Consider the following 11,345-nt stretch of genomic DNA (forward strand, 5'->3'; position numbering starts at 1 on the left):
GATTTGTTAAGGGAAGGTCGTGTCTGACTAACTTGATTGAATTTTTTGAGGAGGTACCAAGGAGGGTCGATGCAGGTAGTGCGTTTGATGTAGTCTATATGGATTTTAGCAAGGCTTTTGATGAGATCCCGCATGGCAGACTGGTCACGAAAGTAAAAACCCATGAGATCCAAGGCAAAGTGGCAAGTTGGATCCAAAATTGGCTCAGAGGCAGGAAGCAGAGGGTAATGGTCGAAGGGTGTTTTTGTGACTGGAAGGCTGTTTCCAGTGGGATTCCGCAGGGCTCAGTACTAGGTCCCTTGCTTTTTGTGGTATATATCAATGATCTAGACTTGAATGTAGGAAGTATGATTAAGAAGTTTGCAGATGATACAAAAATTGGCCGTATGGTTGATAATGAAGAAGAAAGCAGCAGACTGCAGGAAGATATCAATGGACTGGTCAGGTGGGCAGAACAGAGACAAATGGAATTCAATCTGGAGAAGTGTGAGGTAATGCATTTGGGGAGGGCTAACGGTTGCCCAGATCCCATAAGTAAATAAAAAAAATGGTAGGACACTGAGAAGTGCAGAGGATCAGAGGGACCTTGGAGTGCATGCCCACAGATCCCTGAAGGTAGCAGGACAGGTAGATAAGGTGGTTAAGAAGGCATACGGGATACTTGCCTTTATTAGCTGAGGTATAGAATATAAGATCAGGGGGGTTATGCTTGAACTGTATAAAACACTAGTTAGGCCACAGCTAGAATACTGCGTGCAGTTCTGGTCACCACATTACAGGAAGGATGTGATTGCACTAGAGAGGGTGCAGAGGAGATTTACGAGGATGTTGCCTGGGCTGGGGAATTTTAGCTCTGAGGAAAGATTGGATAGGCTGAGGGTTGTTTTCTTTGGAACAGAGGAGGCTGAGGGGAGATTTAATTGAGGTGTATAAAATTATGTGGGGCCTAGATAGAGTGGATAGGAAGGACCTATTTCCCTTAGCAGAGAGGTCAATAACCAGGGGGCAGAGATTTAAAGTAAGTGGTAGGAGGTTTAGAGGGGATTTGAGGAGAAATTTCTTCACCCAGAGGGTGGTGGGGGTCTGGAACTCACTGCCTGAAAGGGTGGGAGAGGCAGAGACCATCATCACATTTAAAAAGTACTTGGATATGCGCTTGAAGTGCCGTAACCTACAGGGCCACAGACCAAGAGCTGGAGAGTGGGATTCGGCTGGGTAGCTCTTTGTTGGCCGGCGCGGACACGATGGGCCGAATGGCCTCCTCCTGTGCTGTAAATTTCTCTGGTTCTATGAACGTGGGAAGGGTAATAAATTCCAGCCTTGCCGGCAATGCCCACATCCCAAGAATGAATAAAAATATTCTCTCCCATGTTGTCTTAATATCTTCTTCAAGAAACCCTGCTAACATTGCTCTTCCTGAGTCGTCGTCATATGTGTCTTCATACTGTTCCCTTTGGGGAACTGTATGAAGTGGTGGAAGGATTTCTGGCTGCAATTAACGCTCCTTCCGTGACTGTAACCATCTTCGTACCAGCCATTAGGGTGGTTAGTCCTATGACAGGAGGGTTTTACGAGCTCCCACAACCCATATGAGGGGGGGGGGGGCCACCCACACCCACGGACGCAAGTATCCCACTGGATGTCAACCTAGAATTTAGAGCTGGAGCTCCGACTCCACTTGCCGGGACTGTCTGGAGCGGGGTTCGAAACCCTATGCCTTCATGGCCCAGCGGCGGGGATGCTACCGCTACGCCAAAGGCCCACTCCTCTTCCTGAGTGACCGGAGGAGTTACCAACTCTCCTGGACTGGCTTGGAGTCTCCAGGAATTGATGATTGATCTCCCGGACACTGCTGCTTATTAGTTATTAAATTGTTGGCGATGGGAAAGAAATGGGAGTTTGACTGACGGCCAAGGCTCATCCCCTCGGGTAACAGAGATGCTGCTTGATTGAGGTGTATAACATGTGGTAAACCACTGTTGTTGTTGTTGTTGTTGTTGTTGTTGTTACACACTGTTGTACCTATGCATGCCTCAACATGTCTCGGCTGGCTCCACCCACACAGGCCCAGGTATAAAGGTGATTGACCTGCAGCCCCCTGCCTTCTTGGAACCCAGTCAACCACGAGAGGCATGCTCTGTTCTTTGCTAATAAAAGCCTTTAGTTACTCTCTTAACTCTCAGGCCTAGAAATTCGGTTGGGTTAGCGCCCAATTAGGGGCGTTGGAGTGGCTTGCGCCGGCGGTATCGCTGCGCCCGAAATTGCGATGGGCCCTAACATCGGCGTTACCCGGTAGCGCTGCGCCGGCACCGATGACGTCATCGGTGTGCGCAGCGCCCCGGTTGCAGTGGTAATCCGGCCCGATGGCCAAATTCAGTTGCGGCCGCCTCGCCCGTGGCAGCCGCAAACAACGATTGTGGAACGGGATGTTGCAGCACCGTAAGGCCGGCGCATAAAGGTGGAGCGGCGGCCGGCCGCTTTCCCGGCAGCCGCCTGCCCGCACCTCCCTCCCCGGACTCCTGCACCACCCCCCCGCGGCACTGATGTGTGTGTCCCGCGAGGTGCCGGGCTCATTTGTCGGGGGAATCCACCGGTCAGCTGTCGGCTGCACGCAGCTCCTCCTTAAGCGAAGGAGGTGACCTGCAGTACCCCAGCCTGCCGCACCGCATCGGGTGCCGCAGCGGGGGATTAGCGCCTGAAACCTGCATTCAACGCCCATAGCGAGGCGCTAAAACCCTCCATTAGCGCCCGCCGCCATCTGGGCCCGGGGCAACTGAATTTTAGGCGGACGCAGCGGCAATTATGGCGGGCGCAAAATTTCGGGCGCTAAAGCCCTGGCGGACTCAAACCGAATTTCTAGGCCTCAGTCTTTTATGAGTAATTGATAGCACATCAATTTTATTAGCAAAAACAAAATGTCGACATTTGCTGAACAGCAGGCTGCTGCACCAAACGCTGAACAGCAGGCTGCTGCACCAAACGCTGAGCAACAGGAGCTGCTGCGAGCCCTCATACCAACATGCCTGGACCTAGACCCCCAAGAGGCGGGTTCGGCTACCAAATTCGCGCATTGGCTGCGTTGCTTCGAGGCCTACCTGCAAGCCTCAACTGTGACCCTGGACGAAAACAAGTTGGAAATCCTGGCCTCAAAGGTGAGCCACCAAGTTTATACAATAATCCAGGACGCGACGACCTACGCGGCGGCTATCGGTCTGCTAAAAGGGCAATACGCACGCCCGGTAAATACGGTCTATGCCCGGCACCTCTTAAGATCCCGCAGACAGCAGCCCGGGGAATCGGTGGAGGCCTTCCTACGGGCACTACGGATACTCGGCCGAGACTGCGACTGCAAAGAAGCATCAGCCGCAGCACACACGGAGGGACTGATCCGAGATGCTTTCGTTGAGGGTCTAAGGTCCGACTACTCCCGGCAGAGACTGTTGGAAAAGGGAGAAATGGACCTGAGAAAGGCAGTGTCCCTCGCGTTCTCGCTCGACGCGGCCCACAGGAATATGGACGCCTTCTCCCCTAACCGCTCCGCAACGTGGACGCCACAACCTTGGGTCATGGGACCACCACCTTCAACTGCTGCTGCGATGTCCAAGGCACAGAAATGTTATTTTTGTGGCCAGGCAAAACACCCCAGAGCACGCTGCCCGGCGAGAAACGCTACCTGCTCCGGTTGCGGGAAGAAAGGACACTATGTCAGCGCCTGCAAAGGTAAAACCGCTAACACCAGCAGCGCCGCGTGCGAACCGTGGGGGCAGCCATCTTGTCCGCCATCTTGGGCTCCCCCAGCCGCGTGGGGATCGGGACCATGGGCGCCGCCATTTTGTCCGCCATCTCGGACGTCTCCAACTTCAACCACGGGGGACCCGGACTCAACCACCGCCTCATCTGACGACCACATCGACTCGCTCGACCATACGCTGGCCTCCGTGACGCTGGACCAATCTCTCCCTCATCAACTGTCCAGGTCCATGATGGACATTAAGGTAAACGGCCGCGCCACTACCTGCCTTTTTGACAGCGGGAGCACGGAAAGCTTTATCCACCCCGACACGGTGCGGAGTTACTCTCTCCCGGTCCTGCCGACGCGACATCGGATCTCTTTGGCTTCCAAAGCCCAGTCAGCGGACGTCGGTGGCTACTGTGTAGTGACCCTTTCAGTAAGGGGCACAGAATACAAAAATTTTAAACTCCTGGTCCTGCCCCATCCTTGCGCTGCCGTTCTACTGGGGTTGGATTTTCAGTGCAACCTTAAGAGTGTCACATTAGCGTACGACGGACCCCTCCCCCCACTCACAGTCTGCAGCCAGCAGCTTTTAAATCACCCGCCGCGCACCATTTGCAGCCTCTCCACCCTTAAAGTCCCCCCCCGTCCTTGTTCGCTAACCTCACCCGCGACTGTAAGCCCATCGCTACCAAAAGCAGGCGTTACAGTGCCGGGGATAGGAGCTTCATTAAATCCGAGGTAGCAAGACTCCTGAAGGAAGGGATTATTGAAAGTAGCACCAGCCCATGGCGAGCACAAGTGGTGGTAGTGAAGACTGACGAAAAACAGCGCCTAGTTATTGACTACAGCCAGACGATCAATCGCTACACCCAGCTAGATGCATACCCACTCCCCCACATATCTGACATGGTCAATCAGATAGCACAATACCGGGTGTTCTCGACGATTGATCTGAAGTCGGCATACCACCAGCTCCCCATCAGGGCTGAGGACCGCCAGTACACAGCTTTTGAAGCTGACGGTCGTCTCTACCACTTCCTCAGAGTTCCCTTCGGCGTCACCAACGGGGTTTCAGTCTTCCAACGGGAGATGGACCGGATGGTCGACCAGAATGCGCTCCAGGCCACTTTCCCCTATCTAGACAACGTCACCATCTGCGGCCGCGACCAGCAGGACCATGATGTTAATCTAGAGAAATTCCTCCGTACGGCCCAGCGGCTGAACCTAACATACAACAAGGACAAATGTATGTTTCGTACCAAGCGCCTTGCCATTCTTGGCTGTGTAGTGGAGAACGGAGTCATCGGCCCCGACCCCGACAGGATGCGCCCCCTTATGGAGCTCCCCCTCCCCCACTGCCAAAAAGCACTGAAGAGATGCCTAGGGTTTTTCTCGTACTATGCTCAGTGGGTGCCCAACTATGCGGACAAAGCCAGACCCCTCATCAAGTCCACCTCCTTCCCCCTGACAGCAGAGGCCTGTGCAGCCTTCACTCTCATAAAAGGAGATATTGCGAAGGCCACAATGCACGCAGTGGGTGAGTCCATCCCTTTCCAAGTGGAGAGCGACGCTTCCGACTTTGCCCTAGCTGCAACCCTTAACCAGGCGGGGAGACCCGTGGCCTTTTTCTCAAGGACCCTCCAGGGCCCCGAGATTCGACACTCCTCTGTCGAAAAGGAGGCCCAGGCCATTGTGGAAGCTGTGCGACATTGGAGGCATTACCTGGCTGGAAAACGATTTACCCTGCTCACTGACCAGCGTTCAGTAGCTTTTATGTTTAATAATACGCAGAGGGGCAAAATCAAGAACGACAAGATCTTGAGGTGGAGAATCGAACTCTCCACCTACAATTACGATATCTTGTACCGGCCCGGGAAACTCAATGAGCCCCCAGATGCCCTATCACGTGGTACATGCGCCAACGCGCAGGTCGATAGACTGAAGACCCTCCACAATGACCTCTGCCACCCGGGGGTCACCAGGTTTTTTCACTTCATCAAATCCCGTAACCTGCCCTACTCCATCGAGGAGGTCAGGACCATGACCAGGAACTGCCAAATCTGTGCCGAGTGCAAACCGCATTTTTATAGGCCAGACAGAGCAAGCCTGATCAAAGCCACGTGCCCCTTTGAACGGCTGAGCGTCGATTTTAAAGGGCCCCTCCCCTCCTCCGACCGCAATGTGTACTTCCTCAACATAATTGATGAGTACTCCCGTTTCCCGTTTGCCATCCCTTGCTCAGACATGACCAGTACCACGGTCATTAAATGTCTGAATGACCTCTTCGCCTTGTTCGGTTTCCCTAGCTATATTCATAGCGACAGGGGCTCATCCTTTATGAGCGACGAACTCCGGCAGTACCTGCTCTCGAGAGGTATCGCTACAAGCAGGACCACCGGCTACAACCCCCGGGGGAATGGCCAGGTGGAAAGGGAGAATGCGACGGTCTGGAAGGCAGTCCTTTTAAACTTGAAATCTAAGGGCCTCCCGACCTCTCGCTGGCAGGAAGTCCTCCCTGCGGCGCTCCATTCCATTCGGTCACTGCTCTGTACAGCCACCAATGCTACCCCTCACGAGAGAATGTTCTCCTTCCCCAGGAAGTCCACATCGGGGACCTCGTTACCGACATGGCTGACTTCTCCAGGACCCGTCCTACTGCGGAAGCATGTGCGGTCCCATAAGACGGACCCCCTGGTCGAGAGGGTGAGCCTCCTCCATGCCAACCCTCAGTATGCTTACGTGGTGTACCCGGACGGGCGGGAGGACACAGTCTCCATACGAGACCTCGCACCTTCGGGTGCTCCCGAAACACCCCCCTCGCCATCCACCGCTACCCACGCCTACCCCCAGTACGCTTACGTAGCGTACCCGGACGGGCGGGAGGACACAGCCCCCACACGAGATCTCACACCTTTGGGGGCCCCTGAAACACGACCATTGCCATCCACCACTACCCACAACCCAACCACTCAATGAGACGCCAGACTCAACGTTGGATGCTGCACCATCACTGCCGCCACCACGACGATCAGGACGGCATACAAGGCCACCTGATAGACTTACTTACACAAACCTTTAGTACACTTCACCCCGCCGGACTCAATTTTAAACAAGGGGTGAATGTGGTAAACCACTGTTGTTGTTGTTGTTACACACTGTTGTACCTATGCATGCCTCAACATGTCTCGGCTGGCTCCACCCACACAGGCCCAGGTATAAAGGTGATTGACCTGCAGCCCCCTGCCTTCTTGGAACCCAGTCAACCACGAGAGGCATGCTCTGTTCTTTGCTAATAAAAGCCTTTAGTTACTCTCTTAACTCTCAGTCTTTTATGAGTAATTGATAGCGCATCATAACATTTATGAGGGGCCTAGATAGAGTGGATAGGAAGGACCTATTTCCCTTAGCAGAAGGGTCAATAACCAGGGGGCACAGATTTAAAGTAATTGGTAGGAGGTTTAGAGGGGATTTGAGGAGAAATTTTCGATTGGCCGTGGGAAGGGGGCAGGCCATCATGATGATGGACATGTCGGTTGACCAATGGTGGGAGAGTGGGGGCGGGGCGGTTGGCGGGAGGAGGTCATGTGATGAAACCTCCAGGCATGTGTCCAGCCAGAGTTGGCAACCCTAGTGAGTGGACTTTGAGAAAAAAAACCTGTCCTGATTGGCAGCTGGGTCTGGACGGCTCTGCAATGCCCCATCGAGTATTTTGATCCTCGAGTTTGTGTGGGGACAGCTGTCGGGACGGGATGGTAGTGGCAGTGAGGGGGGAGGGGGCAGGGGCTCTGAGAAACAAGGTGAGTACCTCAGTAAAATAAAAACCCAGCCTGTGTTTCTATTCTCCAATGTACACGTTGCGATGGTGTGAAGACAGGATGCCCCACCAAGGTCGAATAGCGTACCCGGGGACCCAACGTGAATAATGCTGCTTTTCTGCTTCACTCGCGCTGCCCAAGAAGCATTTCTCTTCTGTAACAGGTCTCTGTGTTTTACTAGGATGGAGGAAAGTACGGGGAACTCTTCTGCAAAGCCTTGAACACCTATGGAATACTTTGCTTCGGGATATTTCGATTGCAAGACCCAGCCAAGCAATCGAAGAAGCGGTAATACTTTCTGTTACCGTATAGTGTCACTATGCCCTGCGCCTCTGTGTCCATACTCCGCGCAGTTGCTTGGCAACCATTGCATTGTAATGGCCATAACAAGTTTGCTAATATCTACCATAATTGCTGTCATAGAAACATAAGAACACAGGAACAGGAGGAGGCCATTCAGCCCCTCGAGCCTGTTCCACTATTCAATTAGATCACGGCTGATCTGTATCTTAACGCCTTGGCTCTGTAACACAACCCTTACCCAACCAAAATCTATTAATCTCAGTTTTGACATTTTCAATTGACCCCCAGCCTCAACAGCTTTTTGGGGGGGAGAGTTCCAGATTTCCACCACCCTTTGTGTGAAGAAGTGCTTCCTGACATCACCCCTGAACGGCCTGGCTCTAATTTTAAGGTTATGCCCCCTTGTTCTATACTCCCCCCACCAGAGGAAACAGTTTCTCTCTATCTAGTCTATTGAATCCTTTATTAGATCACCCCTTAATCTTCCATACTCGAGGGAACACAAGCCCAGACTGTGCAACCTGTCCTCGTAATTTAAGCCTTTTACCCCCCCCCCCGGGTATCATTCTGGTGAATCTGTGCTGCACTCCCTCCAAGGACAATATACCCTTCCTGAGATGTGGGGCCCAGAACTGAACGCAACACTGTCAGCTTGCCTTAGTCGGTAGCACTCTGAGTCAGAAGGTCACGGGTTTCCATCTCCACTCCAGAGACTTGAGGACGTAATCTCGGCTGATCAGTGCAGTACCAAGGGAGTCGGCGTCTGGATGAGGCTCTGTCCACCTGTACAGTTGGACCCCATGGCTCTATTGGAAGAAGAGCAGGGAGTAGTCCCAATGTGCAGGTCAACAATCCACCCTTTACACCACCAAAAAAAAATAGATTATCTAGTTATTCACTGCTTGTCACTTGCACACAAATTGGCTGCTGTGTAGACCCACAATTTCAGCTGAGATTCATTTTTAGCAATGCAGACACAAGGAACGAGCACATGGACAACGCTCATCTGTTTCCTCCGCTCCAAGTGCCTCAAATCGAAAAGGGCCTAAAACAGAAGAAATAAAGAACTTGCATAAAACACCATTCATGTCCTCAGGACGTCTCAATTACTTTTGAAGTGTGGTCACTGTTGTAATGTAGGAAACGTGGCAGCCAATCGTGTGCACAGCAAGCTCCCACAAACAGCAATGAGATAATGACCAGATCATCTGTTTTTTTAAGTGACGTTGGTTGAGGGATAAATATTGGCCCCAGGACACCGGGGAGAACTCCCCTACTTTTCTTTGAAATAGTGCCGTGTAATGTTCCCATGAATCGCGCGGCCATGCAGCAGTCGTTAGCTCCCGCGCAGGCCACTCGCCGGCTTTTCAATTGGAATAACTGTGCATGTGCAAAAATTTGAATGGGCCGCGCACCCAATAAAAAAGTGACAGGAAACCTTGTTGCCGTGGGATCTTTTACACCCACCTGAGAGGGCCAATGGGGGTCTCGGTTTAACGTCTCATCCGAAAGACAACAGCACATCGCATTTATATAGCGCCTTTAATGTCGGAAAACATCCCAAAGCGCGGCGCAGAGGTGTCATGCAAAAAAGAAAATGGACACCAAGGCAACAAAGGAGATGTTGGGGGGGGTGACCAAGAGCTTGATCCAATGAGGTGTTTTAAGACGGCACCTCTGGCTCTCTCAGTAATACACTGGAGTTGTTGTGATCTGGAATGCGCTGCCTGAAAGGGCGGTGGAACCAGATTCAATAATAAGTTTCAAAAGGATATTGGATAAATAGTTATAAAGGAAACATTTTCAGGGCTATGGGGAAAGAGCAGAGGAGTGGGACTTATTGGAGAGTTCGACCAAAGAGCCGGCACAGGCACGATGGCCCAGAATGGCCTCCTTCTGTATCATTCTATGATTCAAAGTCACTCTTGTTGTCCTCTCCTTCAGATTCGTCATCACAAATCCCTTCTCTTCGTTTGAACTTATCATGACAGACTTCATCATGTGTTCTGTGCCCTACCTTGACACGCAAACCATGGCCACCTCCACCTACTGTCAGAAGAATTACTCCTCCAAGTTCATCCCGTTGCACACAATGGCCAGAAAAACCTCCATGGCTGTAAGGGCCACAAACATTGACCATCACCTTTTCAATCTCGATAGCGCTCGACTAGACCTAATAGGGCAGCAGAGCTTCATTGACGCTAAGCGAGGGTCGGACAAGTTCGGGATTATGACTTCTGAAGAGAGCTTATTTGGTCACTCCAATGTGTTGAAAACTTTCGGGCAAACCATGATGGGCATAAGGCAGAAATCCACTGATATGCACAAACAGTCAAAAGATAAAAATAAATCATCTGACGTCATGCCAGTTGAACAGTCAAAGGAAGAGCCAAAATCTGGTGAAGACTCGGCGCCCAAACAGTCAAAGGAAGAGCCTAAATCTGGTGAAGACTCGGTGCTCAAACAGTCAAAGGAAGAGCCTAAATCTGGTGAAGACTCGGCGCTCAAACAGTCAAAGGAAGAGCCTAAATCTGGTGAAGACTCGGTGCTCAAACAGTCAAAGGAAAAGCCTAAATCTGGTGAAGACTCGGCGCTCAAACAGTCAAAGGAAGGTTCAAAATCTGGTGAAGACTCGGTGCTCAAACAGTCAAAGGAAGAGCCTAAATCTGGTGAAGACTCGGTGCTCAAACAGTCAAAGGAAGAGCCTAAATCTGGTGAAGACTCGGTGCTCAAACAGTCAAAGGAAGAGCCTAAATCTGGTGAAGACTCGGTGCTCAAACAGTCAAAGGAAGAGCCTAAATCTGGTGAAGACTCGGCGCCCAAACAGTCAAAGGAAGAGCCTAAATCTGGTGAAGACTCGGCGCTCAAACAGTCAAAGGAAGGTTCAAAATCTGGTGAAGACTCGGTGCTCAAACAGTCAAAGGAAAAGCCTAAATCTGGTGAAGACTCGGCACTCAGACAGTCAAAGGAAAAGCCTAAATCTGGTGAAGATGATCCAGAATGACATTTTTTTTGTCATTCCATACGAGCTTGGCAGTAGATATATTACAACCATTTTTGTATTTCTCTGCCAGTTATCAATAAAGTTCTGATAACACTTCTTTGTTACACATTTCACTCTTTTATTTGATGGCTCCTTACCCTTTAAATGAGGCTGGGAACCATGGCGCTTTTCAAGAACCTGCCTGTATTTGACTTTCCGCAAAGGTCAGGCAGAAGTGAGAAAGGGATGTGAAGCAAGGCAGTTATGAAGAGTCAGCAAGAGCCTGTATGCATCTGAGGGAATACTATCCCTTTAGCAATAGCACAGAGAATAAGCCAAATGGTATTACCTGGTCTTCTGGGTAGAATCATAACCCCTGCCTCTTCCTCGTGTTCGTCCTTTGATTCACACCCCAGTTCTTTCTTTATCCCAGTTTCTATGCTGTGATCCAAGTTTCAGTGGCTCCACTAACATGCCTTTCTTGTATTGCTCACCATACGCTGCATGC

At 51.4% G+C, this 11,345-nt stretch overlaps 1 protein-coding gene across 1 annotated transcript in view; it reads left to right on the plus strand.

The window, feature by feature from the left end:
• LOC147097851 (calcium-activated potassium channel subunit alpha-1-like) overlaps nt 1–10,954 on the plus strand; it is a 154,474-nt gene extending 143,520 nt beyond the window's left edge. The window contains exons 27-28 of the mRNA XM_085970789.1: nt 7,733–7,839; nt 9,799–10,954. Of these exons, the coding sequence (XP_085826915.1) occupies nt 7,733–7,839; nt 9,799–10,858 (1,167 nt within the window). The 3' untranslated portion in view covers nt 10,859–10,954. The remainder of the gene's footprint in view (nt 1–7,732; nt 7,840–9,798) is intronic.
• The last annotated feature ends 391 nt before the right edge of the window (nt 10,955–11,345 follow it).

This window comes from Somniosus microcephalus, chromosome 30, assembly GCF_052327205.1.
Source record: "Somniosus microcephalus isolate GS21.2 chromosome 30, FLI_Smic_1.0, whole genome shotgun sequence".
Lineage (NCBI taxonomy): Eukaryota > Metazoa > Chordata > Chondrichthyes > Squaliformes > Somniosidae > Somniosus > Somniosus microcephalus.